Source organism: Urocitellus parryii, chromosome 6 (genome assembly GCF_045843805.1).
Source record: "Urocitellus parryii isolate mUroPar1 chromosome 6, mUroPar1.hap1, whole genome shotgun sequence".
Lineage (NCBI taxonomy): Eukaryota > Metazoa > Chordata > Mammalia > Rodentia > Sciuridae > Urocitellus > Urocitellus parryii.
Window position 1 is genome coordinate 1,821,749 of NC_135536.1, and position 21,569 is coordinate 1,843,317.

At 53.6% G+C, this 21,569-nt stretch overlaps 1 protein-coding gene and 1 gene segment (V, D, J or C); both read left to right on the forward strand.

Moving 5' to 3' along the window:
* The window catches only part of LOC144255320 (Ig heavy chain Mem5-like), a 117,322-nt gene extending 96,936 nt beyond the window's left edge, over positions 1 to 20,386 (forward strand). Inside the window, exons 3-4 of the mRNA XM_077799700.1 lie at positions 19,746 to 20,036; positions 20,334 to 20,386. Coding sequence (XP_077655826.1) covers positions 19,746 to 20,036; positions 20,334 to 20,386 — 344 coding nt within the window. The remainder of the gene's footprint in view (positions 1 to 19,745; positions 20,037 to 20,333) is intronic.
* Positions 20,387 to 20,481: 95 nt separating this feature from the next.
* Positions 20,482 to 21,278, forward strand: LOC144255369 (immunoglobulin gamma-1 heavy chain-like). The segment is given in 2 exon segments: positions 20,482 to 20,800; positions 20,912 to 21,278. Coding segments are annotated over 2 exon segments (591 nt in total).
* The last annotated feature ends 291 nt before the right edge of the window (positions 21,279 to 21,569 follow it).

The following is a 21,569-nucleotide window of genomic DNA, read 5'->3' on the forward strand; positions in this document are numbered from 1 at the left end:
ATGGATAGATGACCGGATAGGAGAGATGACAGCTGTCATGGATACAGATACAGATGGACATATGGTGGATGTTTGATAGATAAAAGATGACATGGAAACAAATCCGGGTGGCTCAAACATGGTTGTAGGGATAGATGATAAGTGACATGGATACAGATACAGAGGGATGGATCACACATGGCAGGATAAATGATAAACAAGATCATGGGTGGGTAGATAGGTGACGGATGATATGGATAGAGATACATCATGGATGGGTAGATGATAGACAATATGGAAACAGATACAGATTGATGGATCACAGATGGATACTAACATGAAAAATCATACAGATATAGATACAGATGGATAGATCATACAGATATAGATACAGATGGATAGATGAAATGGATGGATAGATCATAAACAGGTAGATAGATTATAGATAACATGGATACAGATCCTGATGGAGAGGTCATCGATGGGTGTATAAATGATAGATGACATCAATACAGATACTTATGGTTGTTCATGAATGGGTGGATAGATGATAGAGGACTGGATATGGATACCAATGGAGAGATCATAGATGGGTAGATAGATGATAAGGATACAGAAACAGATGGATAGATCATGGATGGTTAAATTACAGATGATATGGCTATACATACACAGGGTAGATAGATGACAGATGACATGGACACAGGTGCAGATGGATAGATCATTAATGAGTTGACAAATGATAGATGATGAATACATATGCCGATGGGTAGATCATGCATGGTTGGATACATGATAGAGGATAAGGAAACAGATACAGAAAGATTGATCATGAATTGGTGGATGGATGATAGATGACATGTATACAGACACAGATGGATAGACCATGAATGGGTGGATACATAAATGATGATTTTGAGCCAGAATCAGATGGATAGATCATGGGTGTCTAGATGACAGATGCCTTGGATACAGATACAGATGGATAGGTCACATGGGTGGAGAGATGAAAGTTGGCATGGTCCTAAATACAGAAGGGTAAGTCCTGGATTGGTGGACAGATGACATGGATGTGGATACAGATTGACAGATCATGGATGGATTGGTAAGTGATAGATGACATGGATACAGATACAGATGGATAGATTATGGATGAGTGGACAGATGATAGAATACATGAATACAGATAAAGATGAATAAATCATGGAAGAGAAGATAGATGGTAGATGATATTTATACAGATACAGGCAGATAGACCATGGATGAGTGGATAGATGTTGGACAATATGAACACAGTTGGATAGATAATGTATGGGTAGATTATAAATAATATGGATACAGATATCAATGTATAGATCATGGATGAGTGGATAGATTATACAGGTAGATGATAGATATATAGACACAAATGTATATGAACTAGGTAGAAAGATTGTAAATGGATCAATGAGAGATGGTATAATGTGGATACAAATATAGATAGACTAGATTATTATAGATAGATGATATACTGATAGTTAATAGATGATATAGATCTTGACAGAGATAGACTAGCTATGATACATGATAGATACATAGGTAGCTACTTAGGTAGGTAGATGATATGGGTATGTATGCAGATAGATAAAATACATCAATAGAAGGAAGTTGATACGGACTTTTTAGTATATATGTGGGTGTAAATAAAGATATTGATAAGTGGAGGTTGGTGGAATGCAGATGAAGACATGTACTGGAATCAGTGTGGATGTGGAGATGGACAATTAACGTGCCTATTTTCACCAATGGACGTCCAGGACTATAAAGAACAATCTAGTCAAATGACCACATCTCGTTTTTCAGTTTGAATGAAGCCAGGGTTGGTGGGACTTAATAACACTCACCTCTAAGCCATCACCTGCCATGATTAGAGGGAAACCTCCTGCAGCGTTGGTGAGGAAACAAGACAGGAATATAAGTGTTCTTTTTTTTCCATTCTACTTTTTAAATTTTTTTTTGTAGTTGTAGATGAACAGAATGCCTGCCGGCGTCCATGGTGCTAACCCTGGGTGAGCAGATGCAAGACACCCTGGCCTCCACAGGAATGTAAGAGGCAGGCCTGGGAGGCCAGCACGTCTGCCCCCATGTGGACGCCCACAGACTCCCCCCTGAAAATCCAGGTGGGGACATGGGAGGGGCACAGCCAGGACCCCAGGACACAGCCTCCAGAAGTGTGCAAAGCCTCCTGGGAGGACACAGGGCACTGCCACGCAGCTCTGGAGAGTAGCCACATGGGCTGCAGCCAGCTAAGACCCAGGGGGGCTGCCTGAGGCCTGGGGCCTCCACACTCAGAGACACAGAGATGCCAGGCTCTGAGCTTCGGGGTTGGCGCCTGCCCTGTGGGTTTAGTCGGCCCTGTCTCCATCCAGCCATTGTATCCACAATTAATGAAACTCAATCAAACCTATGAGGGGCTCTCAGTCCACCAAACTGGGTCACATTGGCAAGTGTGCTCTGCAAAGGTCCACACATGAGAGTGGAAGAGAAATCCCTTCTAGCAAATACATGAAACCCAACAACGAATACCAGAAATAGGAGACAGCCAACTAGGCCAACACCTCCCAGGTCGTGATTCACCAGAAAATGTCCCCAAGGGCTATGGCCGGGCTCAGTGGAGAGCTTGCCCAGCAGGTGTGAGACACGGGGCTGGATCCTCAGCTATAGCTCCGTTTGAGGAACGGAGCCCCAAACCAAGCAGGAGTAGCTACTCTCATAGCTGACAGAGCAGATTTCACCCCAGGGTTAACCAGAAGAGACTAAGAAGGTCGCTTCATATTGGTAAAGGGAACGATCCAAGAAGATATAACAATAATAAATATTGTGCCCCAAATATGGGTGCAACTTTTACATAAAAGTTATACTTCTCAAATGGAAGCCCTGGATAGGTCCCAGCATGATAATACCAGGGGATTTCAACACACCTCTCTCCCCATTAGATAGGTCACCCAACATAAACTCAGGAAAGACTGTTTGGACCTGGAAAATATTATAAATCAAATGAAACTGACAGAAGCTGTAGCATATTTCATCCAACAACAGCTGAACACACTTTCTTCTCAGTGGGTTATGGACTTCTCCAAAAGAGATCATATTTTAGGCCACAGAGCACCCCTTAGCAAGTAGAAAAAAAAACTGATCTTACCAGATCCTAATGGAATGACTTAGAAATCCACACAACAAACCCGACTACATAAACACACAGAGATTAAAAATGCCCCTTTTGGTAACACCAGAGATTGAACCCAGGGAACCTCAACCACTGAGCCACATCCCCAGCCCTTTAATGTTTTGTGTTGGACAGAGTCTTGTGAAGATGCTTAGAGCCTCGAGAAGTTATTGAGGCTGCATAGGAACTTGTGATCCTCCTGCCTCAGCCTCCCAAGCCACTGGGATGACAAGTGTGTGCCACCAAACCCAGCTGAACAAGACTCTTTGGAATGACGAATGAGTGACAGAAGAAATCAAGGGAGAAGTTGATTTGGTCCCAGACCCTGTGGGACCCTGTGAAGGCACATAGAAGAGGAAAGTTCATAGCCATTAGTGTCCACATCAGAAATCCAGAAAGATCCCAAAAAAGCAAACCAAGGATGCACCTCAAGGCCTTGAAAGGAACAAGCCAAAGCCCAAGCCAACAGAAGTCAGGAAGTAACATGATGCCCAGAAGTCACCCTGCTGGGCCTGAGACCTGCTCGGGAGCATGACCCCTCCGGTTTCTCCTGTGGGAAGGAGAGCCTTCCCTCTCCCCCAGGCCGCCCACCACCAACTGTGCTTTACAACAGATCACGGCTCTGAGTCACGGGCCACACGTGGGAGAATGTGGCCCCAGAGCCGACTCCACCCTGGCCTGAGGAGGCCATGTTCCCATGGGACTGAGAACTACTGTAGAGCGGCTGAGGCTCTTGGAGATGCTGAGAAGGGAATTTTGGAGAAATGTAGTTTGCATGTGGGAAAGACAGGAATGGAGTGGGGACCAGAGGACCGCCATTAGGGGATGCTTTGGGCCCATACAGGTCCCAAGTCCCGGGGCCTCAGGACAATGAGAGTTTGGAAATGGAGTCTGCAGACGTCCTCACGTTGAGATGAGGCCAGCAGAACTGGGGAGGGCATCTGATCCCACAGGACGCCTGTCTCCATGAAAGGGCGCCCAGCTCAGACTGCACTCAGAGAGGTGGCCCCCGGGGGATGCTTGCAGCACACTCTCCCTGCTGACAAAGAGGACAAGCCCCGTGACCCCAGAGTGCCCAGGCCTGGCCTCTAGGACCACAAGAGGACACGCTGTGCTGCTAAGGCCTTGAAGTGGCACCTCCTTTCTCCACAGAAAAGTCTTAACTGGGCCTCTCCAGTAATCCTCACCATGGCTGATTTGGGGGCTATCAGTAAAAGAGTCTCTGCAAAAGAGTCCAATGTAGATAAAATTTTTATTTTCATGTTGCCCTGTTTTACTTGGCCACTGGCAGGGAAGATACCAGCACTCCAGGTGCTGGACACCCCCTTAGTAGTTTTCACAATTGTATCCAGTACAGTACTTTGTAGAAATGTGCAAACAAGGCCTCTGGCCTTGAGCTGGGCTTCACAGAGATGTCCACATTTTTAAGATAAGTTACAACTGGGCTCCATGGTAACAGCTGGCAGGGGAGGAAAGAAAGGGGAGAGGAAGCTCTCCTCTTCTCAGGTGCGGTCCTTGAAGAGTTAACTTGCCCAGAGCAGTGACAGAAAAAGCTGCTTTTATGTGAACTTCTGCAGACTGTGAACTTCTGACCCCTCCCCTTACACACTGGGTATAAAACTCTGAAACTCCCTGAACTCAGGGTTCAGGGGATTGATTGATTACAGCAGAATCTGTGCCCTCTGAACCTGGCTGCAGCCAAATAAAACTGTTTCCTGCTCTCTTTGGTGCCTCGCCTCGACTGTTTCTACAACATTTTTTGCAACCCAGATGGGACAGAGGAGGTAGGGAAAGCTATTCTGCCTCTCTTGTCGCCTGGGACAGGCTTCCCTGGGGCAGTGGGGGACAGCAATTCCCCTTGGAGCCCAGGCCACTCTTGGCTTGAAGGATGATCGACTCACCCAGGGCCCTGGGGCTCCCACTCTGGAGCACAATGGAACCCACAGGCAGCAGGAACCAGAATTAGGGTTTTGGAGCACCGCCCATCTGAACATGTAGGACCCGCGTCCATTTGGTTCTGTAGCCCACCTGACTTCCCCTTCGAGGCCTAAGTGGGTGGAAGAGAGGCTTGATCACCCTCTGTGGGGTCCCGAGTACCCTCCAAAGTGGTTGGAGCTGAAAGGGACCTGGGGAGTCGCCCGAGTAGTCTCTGTTCGGGGTCAGCGAGCAGAGGGGAAACCGTGACTCCCTTTTCTGGTTGGTTTGGAATTGTTGGAATTTGGGCGGTATAGAAATTCTGTCCTGGCCAAGTCTGTGTGAAAGTGTGTGAATGAGATGACAAAGGGAAGGGTTCCGACCCAACCCGAGGGCTGAAGCGAGTGCAGAGTCCTGACCCACGGTTCCGTGGCACCTCATCCAGTCTATGGCAGAATTTCACCAACCAACATCTAGGTGAAAGCTCCAGGTTGGGGGTTGATACCAACCCGCAAGTCTAAGAGGGCCCTAAGTCCCCGTGAGGGGAGCGGCCGGAGATGGACGAAGCAAGTCTTGCCCTAGATGTGCATCACCGATGCAGAGTGGAACATGGGAGGCACACTAAGAAAACTGAGCCTTCTGAAATGTGTGTTAGAAACCTTTAGGAAGGTTTTCCTGGTAACTGTGGGTGAAACCCACTCCACACAGGTTGCATACTCTGTGAATTAGAGTGGCCCACCCAAGATGTGGGCTGCCCACCAGAAGGATCTTTAGATGAGAGTCATTACTGAGGTCCTTTTGATTATTGTTGGAACTTTCTCTGAACCATTTCTCTGATATGGCTTGCTATCAAGAGGTAGTACAGAAACATCCCCCTTGGTTGAGAGCCTGTCTAGATGGACAGTCCAAGCTGATGTTAGCCAGGAGCATAGTGGTCTCTAAGACCCAGTGGAAAGCAGCTAACCAGAAAATCTGACTAGGAAAGACAGGAAGGGAAACAGTTTTCCCCGTGAGCCAGAAGAGGACCCACCACCTTATGTGTCTCTCTACTCAACTTTGCCAAGACCACGGGGACAATAGACTGTCCCCTATCCCCCTTTTCCTCAGAGGCAACAAATGATGGCACCCCCAATACTGGCGATTCCATCCTCTGTGATGTCCTCAGAGCCAAAGGCTTCCTAGGACCAGAGACTCTTTCACCTCCCAAGATGAAGGTGGGAGATTTGTCCCAAGACCAGAGCCACAACTCAGATGAGAACTCTCCAGATGCCCCTGCAAGGGACTAAAGGACCTTCCCATGTTGACCAGAGGGAAACACCTGAGGGGGACAAGGCAGTTTGTGTGCCAGCCTTTCTCCACTATTGCGCTCATAAGCTGGAAAAATCATACTCCCTCCTGCACAGAAAAACCCTGAGCCTTGACTGATCTGATGCAGCCCATTATCCAGACCTAGGATGGGCCCAACAAAGAAGAAGGTCTAAAGAGATATCAAGAAGCCTTCATAGGAAACCTCAGAGAAGGGAAAAAAAAGAACAAAACACACTGTCTGTGCCCAAGAGTTAGAAGGAAAACGAGCCAGCCCTGAGCCCTAGCCTAAGCCGAGCATCTGCAGACAGACAGAGCTGAGCAAAGCCTCCCGCTGCTCCAGCATCTCCCTCTCGCACCCTTGATAGCCCTGAACATTTCTCTGGGCCCCACATCTGCCTAAGGCCCCTCTGCCCTATGAAACTGGCAGCAATAATCAAAAGAGATGTGCCCAACTGACTCAGAGCTGAGTGTCCAGGCCACTGCAGCTGCCACCCCTCTCCCTGCCCAGAGGCACCCAGGGGAGGAGGGGCAAGTTTGTCAGAAAGGAGATGCAGAGGCTCAAGCAACAGGTGATCAATGCAGCCTTTGTGGGGCAGACTCACAGTGACATTTGCCAAAAATTACAATCCTAGAGGACTTTACTGAGAAGGAGCCAGTGAGCTGATTAAGGTGGCCCCCACTGTTTTCCTCAATGGAGACCCAGAGGCTCAAAGAACAGGCAGACCAAAAAGATAAAGAAGAGGATGGATCTCCTTACAGCTGCCCTCACCACAAACCCAGAGGTCACTCAAAGAGGGATCTCACTAGAACAAAGCCAATGGTTCAAAGGTTTATAGAGAAAAAAATGTGGCCAGACAAAAGGGGAAGCCTCCAATGGCCCCAATGGGCAAGCCCCCACTGCCATGCTCAAATGCTAAGCCTTGAACAGAGAAGGAGTGAATGTTTTCCCCAGCCTTGGGCCCCAGTCCCATCCTTTCAGTTTCTTCCCACTTGCTCGGAAGTCCATGATTGACGAATATGGCAGGGGTCCCATAGACACACACAATTGCATCTGATGCACGGGACCCAGGGCCTCAGGAGGGCTCAGCTGCTACAAGCCCCCAAATGAACCAGGAATATGTTCATGTTAACAGCCAGTAGTGGGCCATAGGATGCTTTCCCCCAGCCTTTGTCACCAGCCCCCTCCAAAAGGACATGCCACCCTGGGGCCAAGCCACACGCTGTGAGCCACCAGCAGGAAGGGCCACAGAGCCCCCTGCACCCAGGCATACTGAACAAAAACACAAGCGGGGCAGCCACTCTATACAATTAGAGCAGGCTCCCACCTGGCAGGAGGAGGGAGCCACACAGACATAGAGCAACACCTAGATGGGCACAACGTGGCGGCCACACTGGGACACACAGGGAACATCACCACTGCCCTCCAACCTGACAGATGGCCCATGGCGAGATTTGCATAGGTGCCTTTTACACAAATGATGTCCCAGGTCATCAGTCTCTGCTGGGATTTTCATCAGATTTAAGAGGTGGAGAATCCCAGCAGCCAAGATCCTGCACTGGGAGATAACAAAAACGTCCTGCATCTTAAGGCACCAGAGGCTCCGTGTACACTTCCCTTCCCTAAATGACAGTTCCTCCCAGGGGCTTGAGAACACCATCCTTGGGACAACACTGGACTCTGACTTAAAAGCCCATATGTATCAAAAAAAAGTCACATAACTTGCTGACATCTGACTCAGCAACAGAACAGATAACAGCAGCTGGGCCTCCAAAGAATCAGGAGATCTGCTCAATTCCTGTCCCTTCAACCTGCCATCAGACTAGAGAATTCAGATTCAGCCATATATGGATCCCCAACTTTCAGTTATGGCAACCCCTCTGTGAAGCCACAAAGGGGGAGAATGGGGTCCTCTAATATGGGGGCCAACTAAGCAAAAGGCCTTTGAGGACATTGAACAAGCACTCCCCGGGCACCTGGACTAGGGCTCCCTGACCTCACAAAGCCTTTCTTTATGTACATCCATGATCAGTCAGGAGTGGCTGTAGGAGTCTTGACTCAGGTGCTGGGGACATAGCGCTGCCCAGTGGCCTATCTATCCAAACAGCTGGACTCTGTAGCCCAGGGCTGGCCACCTTGTTTATGGGCCCTTTGTTGGAAGCTGATAAACTGGCTATGGGACAAGAACTGGTTGTCAGGTTCCTCATTCAATTTTGACATTGTTAAGAGTACAAAGAACAATATTGGTTGACTAATGGTCGATACCAGGGCATGTTATGTGAAAACCCATGTATCCATGTGGAAGTCATCCAGACTCTAGTCCCAGCAACCTAGCTGTCCGTCAGACCTGCACAACCTGACCACCACTGTGTTGAAGTCATTGATGAAGTGTTCTCCAGCAGTCCAGAAGCACTTCACAGGTGGTAGCAGTTTTATAAAAGATGGGGTATGTTTAGCTGGATATGCAGTGGTCACTCTGGACTCCACTGTTGAGGCAGAACCTCTGCCTCAGGAAACTTCAGTACAAAAAGCAAAACTTAATGCTTTGACTTGAGCACCTCAGTTGACAGCAGGAATCTGTGTGGATATTTACAAAGACTCAAAATATGCGTTAGCTACCCTTCATGTTCATAGGGCTGGGGGAAAAGGGAGACATGATGTATGGGCAAGAAATTCTTAAAATTTTGGATGCACTGTGGGCTCCCAGGAAGGATGTGATTATATATTTCCAAGGTCATCGAAAGGGAAACACTGTGGTTGCTCAGGGCAACCAAAGAGCTAACAGAGAGGCCAGGTTAGCTGTCTGCAAGAAACGGGAAGAAAATCCAGTCCCAGGTTTAAATGCTGCCCTTCTGCCTGGCTGACTGTCTAACAGAATGGGAGCCAACATACTCCCAATGTGAAAGAAAGTGATATAAGGATGAACAAGAAAATTTTCTCCCAGGTGCATGGTGGAGATTTTCTGATGGGCGGAATAGCCATGCCGGAGATTCTAGCCCCAGCCTTTATCAGACAGTTCTACAGGAGAACACATTGGAAATACAGCACTTGAGACAGTTCTGAGTCAACATTTCTATGTCCCCTGGCTCAAAAACTTCACGTGGACATTCTGAAAACAATGTGAGGTTTGTGCTCACAACAATCCTTGTCAGGTGCCAGAGTTCCCACCAGGAATCCAAACTATAGGAGGAGCACCTTTTGAAGACTCGGAAATAGACTTCACTGAACTACCACGCTCACGGGGCTTTAAGTAACTTTTGGTTTTTGTGTGTTCCTCCTCTGACTGGGTGGAAGCATTTCCCACCTGCCCTGAAAAGGCGAGGGAGATACTAGGATGCTTCTCTGGGAAATGATTACAGCTTTCTTATCCCAATAACTATTGGCTCAGATAATGGGCCAGCTTTGGGGCAGACGTGATATGATTACTGACCAAGTGTTTAAACATTGGATGGAAGTTACATCCTGCCTATAGGCTGCAGAGTTCTGGTAAAGTTGAAAGGATGAGCAGGACTTTAAGGCTCAATTGGGTGACCTGTGACAGGAGACGCACTAACATTGAGATGAATTTCTCTCTATTACACTGTTGAGGATTAGATCCAATCCCACTAGGAGGACTGGATTCTTTCCTTATAAGATAATGTACAGGAGCCTCCTCTTATTAGGGATCTACAGGGAGACTTAAGAGAGACAGGAGAATTCCCCCTGAGATGACAGCTTTAGGCCTTAGGGAAAAACTTTACAGGTTCCCAACCAATGGGTTAGAGAAAGGTTGCCAGTAAGTCTGACCCAGGTGCACACTCCTTCAAGACGGAGTTTGAGTCTGAGTCAAAGAATGGAATATTCAACCCCGGAACTTCTTTGGAAGGGCCCTTTCCCTGTTATTTTATCCACCCCAACTGCAGTAAAGGTTGCAGAGACGGGTCCCTGGATTCACTACACCAGACTCACACCTGCAGCTGAGGACTGGGAGTGCTCTCCAGATGCTGCTACGCCCTTGACGCTGACCATCCAGGAAAAAAAAAAAAAAAACACCAGAGAATCTTGAGGATCAGAAGGACAACAGCCCTGCTCCAGTCACTCTGGAAGCTGACTGGTCTACACACAACCAAAGATTGAGAGGTCTATGGCCCAGTTTCAGCCACACAGGAGGGACTAGTGGTCAATACACGGTAGAAGATAAACTTCCCACCAGGACTAATAGACTCTCTCAGCCTCTAAGATAGTTCTTATACTGTAATTCCCACCCCTTGATTCTAGATATATACACAGTTCTCTGTTTGGTTTTGGCTACTGGTTTGATAACAGTAACTCCTACTGACTGGACTCTGGGTAACAAAATTTCACTTACACATTTTTTCTTGCTTATATAAGTTTTCTAGGATTTGTTTGGTGTTATTAGTATGGCTTTGTTAATTTATGCTGTTTAACCTATGCTAACCAAAATGTTCGTCTATTATTTAGTTTGGTTTCCTTTGATAACCTTAAGAGGCTCTACCCTACTCCTATTCCAACAGTGGAGATCATGTGAACCATGTGTGAAGCCAATCCACTATAACCAAGAGGTGGTAAAATTAGGACCTGTCCCACCAGAGGAATGTTCTAGATGGATAGCTATTTGGAAAGAAAAAAGAGGTCCATTGGAAAGAAACTTGATTTCGGAGGTCACCAAGCTTGAGGCCACCCCAGAGGATTATTGCCACAAATGGTCCTGCTCGCTACCTGGGCACAAAATGGCGGTTGGAGCTATAGAACTCCTATTTACATGTTAAACAGAATTATTCACTTACAAGCTGTACTAGAAATTATTGTTAATCAGACTGCCACAGCCTTTGACCTCCTAGCCACACAACAGACCAGATGCGAGTGGCTAACTATCAAAACCGCTTGGCATTAGATTACCTACTGACTGGGAAAAAGAAATATGTGGAGAGTTCAAAAGCTCAGATTGTTGCATCCAAATCGATGACAATAGACAAACAGTTAATGATATAGCCAACAACACAAGAGAACCAGCACATGTGCTTGTTCATACCTAGAAGGGCATTAAAGTTTGGGTCCCAAACATGCTTTTGGGAGATGGTTTTCAACTCTTGGTAGATTTAAAAGCTTAACTTGTGTAGTGGGTATTCTGCAGCTAACCTGTTCATTGCTCCCATGTTTGGCTCCACTGTGCATTAAAACTACTGGATCCACTATAGAAGCTGCTGTTGAAAGGATGACAACAACTAAGATTTTGGCATTACATAAGGCTTTACACCAAGATAATGGTAATGATGCTCTTACATTTAAAGGATTAGATGTTGGGGATGCAAATCAAGTCAAGATGGCGCCTGGCACTTTGCCAGGAGGAGTGGTTTGTGAAGCAATGCCAACGAGCCATTAAGATGATGAGGATTCCTTATTGGCTAACTGCTGTGTCTAGATGATGTTAATTAAGTTAAGCTGTGTGTCATTAGTTAAGTATATATACCTCTGCAGTCCAGCAGAGAAGCGGCTGCGGCTACTTTGAGTTCTTGCTCAGTTCCCGCTGAGTTCACTTGCAATAAAGTAGTTCCCGCTTCAACCTTCAAGTTGCTTGTCACCTCCCGGTTATTTTCCCAGCCGGACTGCAGCAATTAAATTATGGGGAGTACCATTAAAGGGGGAACTGAAGTGGCACCCACATTCTCCACAGAAAAGTTTTACCTGGGTTTATCCAGAAATCCTCACCATGGCTCATTTTGGGGCTGTCAGCAAAAGAGTCTCTGCAAAAGAGTCCAATGTGGATAAACTTCCTATGTTCATGTTGCCCTGTTTTACTTGGCCACTGGCCGGGAAGATACCAGCACTCCAGGTGCTGGAACCCCTTACTAGTTTTTCACAAACGTATCCAGTATAGTAGTTTGTAGAAATGTGCAAACAAGGCCTCTGGCCTTGAGCTGGGCTTCACAGAGATGTCTACATTTTAAGATAAGTTACAACAGCTGGCAGGGGAAGAAAGAAAGGGGAGAAGAAGCTCTCCCCTTCTCAGGTGTTGTCCTTGAAGGGTTAACTTGCCCAGAACAGTGAAAGAAAAAGCTGCTTTTATGTGAACTTCTGCAGACTGTGAACTTCTGAGCCCCTCCCCTTACCCGCTGGGTATAAAACTCTGAAACTCCCTGAATTCGGGGTTCAGGGGATTGATTGATTACAGCAAATGCTGTGCCCTCTGAGCCTGGCTGCAGCCAAATAAAACTGTTTTCTGCTATTTTCGGTGCCTTGCCTGGTTTGTCCCTACAACAGCCTCCGTGTCCCTGGTGCTGAGTCCTGGCAGCCTGAGCAGATGACCACAGGTGTCCCCCTCCACTGTCAGCCCTGCAGCCCACACAAGGCCTCCCCAGCCTGCCTTGCTGTGTGCTGAGCCTGGTGGGGCCCCTGGAACTCCAGCCTGTGAGGCTGAACCCTGCTGAGCTCCACCTAAGGTGAAGCTGGGCCCCCGCAGCCACCGATGCAGGGGTGGTGTGCGCCCAGGACACCCTGCCTCTCCAGTCCTTGCCACATGCCCCCCACCAGGGCCAGGGGGGCACTCGGGGATGCCATGAGTCTGGCCTGTCCTGTGGGTGCCATTTGGGGGTGCATGGCGTGCTCCAGAGGCCCCGGAGCACCCCGTGACAGCTGGCCCCAGGACATTTCATGGTGAACACTTCCCCAGAGACCCGGGCTCACACAATTGTCCCTCACCCATGCACCATCCCATACGCTTCCTCTACAACTCCTCAGGGCCTTGACGTCCCCAAGACCCTCTCCACCTCCTCTCCATTCCCTTCACTCACCCCTCCCAGGCCCTGGCATGGCCCGGCCTCTGAACAGGGGACGCCTCCCCTGTTCCTGCTCTCTCCAGAGCCTTCATCCTCGGGGCCCTCCAGAGCCCAGTCAGGTCCCCCACCTCCTCCTCTCACCCTTCACACCCGCCCAGGCACTGCGCTCCCCTTCCCTGTGGGTGGCCAGCTCCCCCAGGCCCTAGGGGAGCCCCGTTTCCCTCTCCAGTGCTGGCCCAGCAGTCCTGGACCCTCAAGGAGGGAGTGCACCCACATAGTGAGGAAGCCAAGCTGTCCCCCTGGCCGGTGACCCTCTGTTCTGTTACCTCCCCTCAGACCCAGGAAGCTAACAGCCACCTCTCCCTCACCTGCAGCCCCCCTCTGGCAGCCCTTGCTCAGGCCCTGGACGGGCCCCTCTTCCTGCCCTCTGTGGGTGGACACCTTGAGCACCCGGTGCCTCTGCAGCTCTCCCGTCTCCTGCATCCCCAGGCCCTGGGCACACAGCCAGGGCTGCCATCTGCTCCTCTGGGAGCCCCAGCCCCAGAGACCTCTCCACCAGCCTGGCCCTCCTGGGCCAGCACTGGTTCTCTCTGTAGCCCCATCTTGCCCCTTGCCAGGGACCCCAAGGAGCCCCGAGCCCCTTTCTTCCCTTCCCACCAGCTTGCGCCCACCAATCCCAGAGCCCCCACTCTCTTCCTGCTCTGGAGGATCTGGGTTCTCCCAAGGAAGAGCTGTCTGCAGAGAGGTCCAGGGAGCAACAGCCACCAGAACCAGGCTGGGGTCAGAGAGTCAGGGGGCTGCCCAGGTACTGAGGGGTCCCAGTCTCCAGGGAGGCAGTCAGGGTGGAGGGCCTAACTGCACAGCCGCAGGCCAGCCCCAGGCAGGAGCACAGAGCAGCAGGTGGGATTGGGCCTCCCCCTTCTCCCCTGAGACCCAAGGCACTGCTCCCCACCACCACATGCCCACACGAGATGGCCGCACCCAGGTCTGAGCCCCCTCACCCTCTGACCCAGAACCCCCAGAAGAAAAGGGAACTTAGGGAAGTGTGCATGCCACCAGTTTCAGTCCTGTTCTTAGTCTCTGCGGGGGGGGGGGGACTTGCACCTCTGGGGACAACAACCGTGACGCCTGGGAGCTCAGGACAGAGTAGAGTGGGTGGCAGTAAGGGGCCAGAGGAGGAAGGGCTGGCAAGGGCCCTTCAAGGCCCCACAAGGTGAGTGGGGTTGGAAAGGAGAGGAGGCCACAGGAGGAGAGGACATGGAGCCTGGGCCACAGTGGCCCTTCAGGACCCAGCATCCCACGGGCCACGGGATGTGGGAGGGAGCAAGAGCACAGCCCCACACAGAGGGCCCCGTACAGCACCCAGGGGTCTGCCTTAGAAAGTGCCAACCAGTAAGGGGACGGGAACCTGGGGCAGGGCACTGCCAGGCCACCAGAGCTGGACACAGGTCCTACTCACGGACATGAGGGGATGGGGCAGGAGGGGGTCAGAGGAACAACATGGCCTGTCCTAGAGACTGTAGGTATGAGGCAGAGCTAAGGGCACCTCGAGGAGGCAGGGCCAGGGCAGCTTCCAGAGCCAGGTGCAGAGGAAGCCTGTAGCACAGGGACACAGGGCCAGGCCTCCTCCAGGGGCAGGGCAGGACCAGGGGGCTCTGCTGGACACAGCTGGCTGGAGAGAGGATGGGAGCCTCGGGGGCTCTGGGAGCAAGGCCAGTCCTGGGAAGAGGGTGAGGCCAGAGGAGGACCCAGCCTCCACTGAGGAGAGTGGGGTGGGACGAGGCAGCTCTGGGCTCAGGGACCTGGGCAGAGCAGGTGCCCGTGAGCTGGGCAGGTGGGGTGCCTGAGAGTCGTGAGCCACCCAGGAGCCACCCCTGGGACCAGGGTCCAAGCTGCCACAGGTGAGCTGGGGAAAGCAGGGATGCTGAGGGACCTGGGCAGTCCCACGGCTCAGAGAACCAAGGGAGAGCAGCTACAGGAGAGCTGGGCAGTGGAGTGCTGGAAGGCTCGGGAAGCCCAGGGCGCAGGGCACCAGGGGCAGAGCATCTGGAGGTGAGCTGGGTTGGTGGAGTGCTGGAAATGCCAGGAAGCCCCAGGAGCTCAGGTGACCTGGGCGGAGCACTTACAGGTGAGTTGGGGCAGGTGGCAGTGCTGGAGGTGCCCAGGAAGCCCCAGGAGCTCAGGGGACCTGGGCAGAGCACTTACAATTGAGCTGGGCAGGGGGGTGCTGGAGGTGCCTGGGAAGCCCCAGGAGTTCAGGGGACCTGGGCAGAGCACTCACAGGTGAGCTGGGGCAGGTGGGGGTGCTGGAGGTGCCTGGGAAGCCCCAGGAGCTTAGGGGACCTGAGCAGAGCACTTACAAGTGAGCTGGGGTAGGTGGGGTACTGGAGGTGCCCAGGAAGCCCCAGGAGCTCAGGGGACCTGGACAGAGCATTTACAGGTGAGTTGGGGCAGGTGGGGGTGCTGGAGGTGGACAGGAAGCCCCAGGAGCTCTGGGGACCTGGGCAGAGCACTTACAGGTGAGCTGGGGCAGGTGGCAGTGCTGGAGGTTCCCAGGAAGCCCCAGGAGCTCAGGGGACCTGGGCAGAGCACTTACAGTTGAGCTGGGCAGGTGGGGGTGCTAGAGGTGCCCAGGAATCCCCAGGAGCTCAGGGGACCTGGGCAGAACACTTACAGGTGAGCTGGGGCAGGTGGGGGTGCTAGAGGTGCCCAGGAAGCCCCAGGACCTCAGGGTAACTTGGCAGAGCAGTTACAACTTAGCCAGGGAAGGTGGGGGTGCCTAGGGGACCTGGGCAGAGCATTTACAGCTGGGGGAGGTGGGGTGATGGAAAGGCTTGGGAAGCTCCAGGGCGCAGGGTACCAGGCGCAGGGCAGTTACAGGAGATCTGGGGAAAGGTCGGGGTGCTGGAGGTGCCCAGGAAGCCCCAGGAGCTAGGGACCTGGGCAGAGCACTTACAGATGAGCTAGGGAAGTATGAGTACTGGAGGTGTTCAGGAAGCCCCAGGAGTTCTAGGGACCTGGGCAGGTGGGAGTACTTGGGGAGCCTGAGATGTCCTAGGAGCTCAGGGAACATGGGCAGAGCAGTCACAGGTGATCTGGGGCATGTGAGGGTGCTGTATGTTCCTGGGAAGTCCCAGGAGCTCAGGGGACTTGGGCAGAGCATTTACAGGTGACCTGGGCAGGTGGGAGTGCTTGGGGAGCCTGAGATGCCCCAGGAGCTCAGGGGACCTGGGCAGAGCAGTTACACATGAGCTAGGGCAGGTGGGGGTGCTGGAGGTGTCTGAGAAGCTCCAGGAGCTCAGGGACCTGGGCAAAGTAGATTCAGGTGAGCTAGGGCAGGTGGGGGTGCTGGAGGTTTCCAGGAAGCACCAAGAGTTCTGTGGACCTGGACAGAGCACTTACAGGTGATCTGGGAGGTAGGATTGCTGGAGGGGCCTGGGAAGGTTCAGGAACTCAGGGGACCTGGGCAGAGTAGTTACAGGTGAGCGGGGCAGGTGGAGGTACTAGAGGAGCCAGGAAAGCCCAGGAGCTCCGGGAGACTGAGCAGAGCAGCTGCGGGTGAGCTGGGGCAGAAGGGGGTGCTAGAGGTGTCTGGGAAGCCCAAGAGGCTCAGGGGACCTGGACAGAGCAGTTATAGGTGAGCTGAGAAAGGTGGGGGTACTGGAAGTGCCTGGGGAGCCCCAGGAGCTCAGAGGAACTGGATAGAGCTGTTACCATTGAGCTGGGGAAGGTGGGGGTGCTAGAGGTGCCTGGGAAGCCTGAGGAGCTTAAGGAACCTGGGCAGAGCAGTTCCAGGTGAGCTGGGGCAGGTAGGGTTACTGGAAGTGCCTGGGGAGCGCCAAGAGCTCAGAGGACCTAGACAGAGCACTTACTATTAAGCTGGGGAATGTGAGGGTACTTGAGGTGCCTGGGAAACCTGAGGAGCTCAGGGGACCTGGACAGAGCAGTAACCATTAAGCTGGGGGAAGTGGGAGGTGCTGGAGGTGCTAGAAGTGCCAGTGAAGCCTGAGGAACTCAGGAGACCTGGGCACAGCAGTTACAGGTGAGCTGGGAGAGGTGGAGATGTTGGAGGTTCCCGGGAAGCCCCAGGAGCTCAGGGTAACTTGGCAGAGCAGTTGCAGCTTAGCTGGGGAAGGTGGGGGTGCTGGAGGAGTCCGGGAAGCCCCAGGAGCTCAGGGTAACTTGGCAGAAGTTGCAGCTTAGCTAGGGCAGGTGCGGTTGCTGGAGGTGCCCGGGAAGTCCCAGGAGCTCAGGGTAACTTGGCAGAGCAGTTGCAGCTTAGCTAGGGCAGATGGGGGTGCTGGAGGTGTCCGGGAAGCCCCAGGATGTCAGGAGCCAGGGGCAGAGAAACTACTCTCAACTTGGCCAGTGGTAGTTCTGGCAGGGCTTAGGAGCCCCAGGAGCTCAGGGAACCAGAACATAACTGTTACAGGTGAGCTGGGGCAGGTCGGGGACCACTCTGTCTGCTGACATTCCCAGAACTCAGGGGAACAGACAATAGCCACAGTGTCCTGGAGCAGCTGGGTGACCAGGGCAATCCCAGAGGTAGAGTCTGCAGAGTCCAGCTACAGGGTCCCTGGGTCCCTGCAAGAGCTGAGCAGATGCAGGTTAACAGGGGCTGGGGAGGTTTTGCAGAGCCCAGGGCGGGGACCTTTTTTGCAGAGGACAGCACAGGGGAGCAGAAGCAAAGCACCAGGGGCAAAGCATCCTGCACAGGCCAGTGGGGCAGCAGGTGAGCAAGGGCAGGCCAGGAGTGGCCACAAGGTCTCTGGGCATCCAGAGCACATAGCACAGGGCGGTGCAGGCAGCCCCACTGAGCTCGGGAGGCTAGAAGGGGCTCACGCCCACGGCTGCTGTGCTCTGAGCTGGCCAGGAGTGGGCAGGGCCACGGGGAGCAGGACTGAGGCAGGGGCTGCAGAGGGCGGCCCGGAGCAGAGAGCAGGGCTGAGGTGTGCTGAGTTCAAGGTGGGAGGGAGCCAGAAGGGGACAGGAGCTCAGGGAAGCAGCCGTGGGCTGGCGGCTGGGAAGAGACTGAGCTTCCAGAACCTGGTGCTTACAGGACAGCTGACCAGGCAGAGCAAAGGGGAGCAGGGGAGCTTCCAGAACAGGTGGCAATGGGGGAGGTCAGGGGGGTCACAGAGTCCAGGAGCTCATCCAGGAGGGCTCTGTTGGGAAGAGTAGGCCAAAGAGAACATGGGTGCTTCCGGGCTCTGGAAGCAAACCAGTCCTGGGTGGGGGAGGCCAGCAGAGGAGCCAAGCTGGACGGATGGAGGGCAGAGTGGGCAGTAGGACCCCCAGGTGTTGGGCACCAGAGGCAGAACTGCTCCAGGAGAGCTGGGGCAGGTGGGGTGCTCGGACCTGGACTGCCCAAGGAGATCAAGGAACCTGCTGGTCTTGCCCTCCCGCTGGCCCCAGATCACCCATCCTTGGTCTCCGGGGCTGTCCACATTCCTCTCACCCCACAGCACAGGAGGATTGGCAGGAGCAAGCTGGAGGGAAGGGAAGAAAGGGGCTTAGGGCTCCTTGGGGTCCCTGGCAAGGAGCAAGATGGGGCTACAGAGAGAACCAGTGCTGGCCCAGGAGGGCCTGGTGGAGAGGTCTCTGGGGCTGGTGCTCCCAGAGGAGCAGATGGCAGCCCTGGCTGTGTGCCCAGGGCCTTGTGCTGAGGGCTGGGGATCCTGGGCTGAGTCCCAAGGGCCCTGGGAAGGAAGGCTCAGGAGAGGTCGGGGCTCACAGGTGCCGTGGAGGCCAGGCCAGAGCTGCAGGGGGCTCTGAGGGGCAGGCAAGAAGGCCAAGGAGAGTGCCCATGGTGAACCTCAGGAAGCAGGGCAGGAAGACCTGGGGAGGGATGGGTCCAGTGATGACTCAGAGCTCAGGGCTAGGGGGAGCCAATCAGGAGGGTCCCAGGGGCTGTCTCAGGGCAGGGCCTAGGGCCCAGGGCCCAGGACCGAGGGCATGGGGTTGCTTCAGAGCCAACTCCAAGACACCTGACCCTGCAGGGTTAGGTCCAAGGCCTGGGCTCTGGGTCGAGGTGAGGAGCAGAGACCAGGCAGAGGTAGCCAAACCTACCCAGAGCAGGACTCCTCGGTAACAGTGGAGGGCACAGGGGACCTGAGAACAATGCCACTAGTCAGGCCAGATGCCCACAGGAAGCACATGGGGACAGGGAGCTGGTGGGCACAACAGGACCCAAAATGCACCCACCCACAGGCAGAGCCCAGGAAGGGGCTGGAGGCCCTAGGGCCACACAGATCCAGTGGTCATCAGATGCTAAAGGATCCGCTGCAGCCTCTCCCACAGGGGCAGGGGTGGCACACAGGGCTAACTGCACAGTTGGCTCTGTGTCCTTCTGGAAGCCCAGCAGGAGAGGTCTGGCCTGGCCTGGGCATCCTTGAGGTGGGGGATCACCTAGGGAGGTAGGGCCTACCAGGTGGGTACCTGATGCCCACAAACCCAGACAACAGACCCTGCCTGATGCTTGGGGAGAGCCAAGGACAGCGGGCCTTCTGTGAGCCTGGGTCCATCTGCGTCCAGCACAGCTCACTCAGTACCTTCTCTCTTGCAGCTTCGACCACGTCCCCATCAGTCTTCCCCCTGGCCCCCTGCTCTAGGGACACATCTGGCTCCTCAGTGAACCTGGGCTGCCTGGTCAAGGGCTACTTCCCTGAGCCGGTGACCGTGACATGGAACTCAGGATCCCTGTCCAGTGGAGTCCGCACCTTCCCAGCTGTCCTGCAGTCAGGGCTCTACTCTGTCACCAGCATGGTGACTGTGCCCACCAGCACCTGGCCCAGCCAGACCGTCACCTGCAATGTAACCCACCCGGCCAGCAGCACCAAGGTGGACAAGACCATTGGTAAGGGGACAGTCTGCACGGGGAGGGGTCCTCTGGAAGTCAGGCAGGTCTGTGCCACCTGGAGAACTCTGCCATGCCTCTCATGCTCAGGGAGCGTGCTCTGTCTCCACCAGGCCCAGGGCAGGCACAGTCTGGATGCCCACGTGTTGGCTCCTGGGCACATGTCATAGGCCTGCCAAGAGCCATACCCAAGAGCAGCCTGGCCCTAACCTGAGCGCGCCCAGGGCAATGCTCACCCTGTCTCTGTGGGTGCCTTCCTCCTCCAGATCTCAGTAACCCCATCCTTCTCTCCTGCAGATCCCAGGAAGTCCCCATGTCAAGGTAAGTCACCAGGCCTTGCCCCAAGATGAAGGAGCGGATGGGTGCCCAGAGAAGTCTCAGGCAGAGGGTAGACCCCAAGTGCTGACCCGTGTCCTCCATCTCTCCCACATTAGTTATGGAAATCCTGGGGGGACCATCCGTCTTCATCTTCCCCCCAAAGCCCAAGGACACGCTCATGGAGTCCCTGACCCCCAAGGTCACATGCGTGGTGGTAGATGTGAGCGAGGATGAACCCGAGGTCCATTTCAACTGGTATGTAGACGATGTGGAGGAGAACACAGCTGAGACGCAGCCACAGGAGAGGCAGTACAACAGCACATTCAGCGTGGTCAGTGTCCTCCCCATCAAGCACCAGGACTGGCTGAATGGCAAGAAGTTCAAGTGCAAGGTCAACAACACAGCCCTGCCCGCCCCCATCGAGAGGACCATCTCCAAAGCCAAAGGTGGGAGAGGGCAGCGGGCAGGGCAGGGCATGGGGCTGCCTGGTCACATGGAGCCTGGCTCAGCCCACCACTGCCCTGTCAGTGACCTCTGTGCTGACCTCTGTTCCACAGGGCAACCCCGGATGCCAGAGGTGTACGTCTTGCCCCCGGCCCAGGAGGAGCTGACCAAGAACACCGTCAGTCTGACCTGCTTGATCCAAGGCTTCTTCCCTGCCGACATCTCTGTGGAGTGGGAGAAACAGAGGCAGCCGGAGCAGGACTACAAGACCACCGAGCCCATCCTGGACTCCGACGGGACCTACTTCCTCTACAGCAAGCTCAGGGTGGACAGGAACAGTTGGCAGGGAGGAGCCCGATTCACATGCTCAGTGATGCACGAGGCTCTGCACAACCACTCCACCCAGAAGACCTTGTCCCAGTCCCCGGGTAAATGAGCCTGGCGAGTCCTCACCCCACGAGGACACTGTCACCTCCCCTCAACTGCCCGTGTTAATAAAGCACCCAGCCTGCCCTGGGACCCTGTGAGACTATCCTGGTTCTTTCTGAGGCAGAGAGCTCTTGGCACGCCTGGGCTGTGGGCTGTCTGCCAGGCCTGCCTCCGAGGCCCAAGTTGTCATGGCTAGAGAGAGGGAGGGGTCCCACATGGCCAGACCCAGAGCCGGTGTCTACCCAGCTGGCTGGGGTTTGCCCCCGCAGGGCACGAGGCTTGGCCAGAGGCTAACCCTCTCCCAGACCTTCCCCAGCCCCAGCAACTCTGGCTGATCAGGGA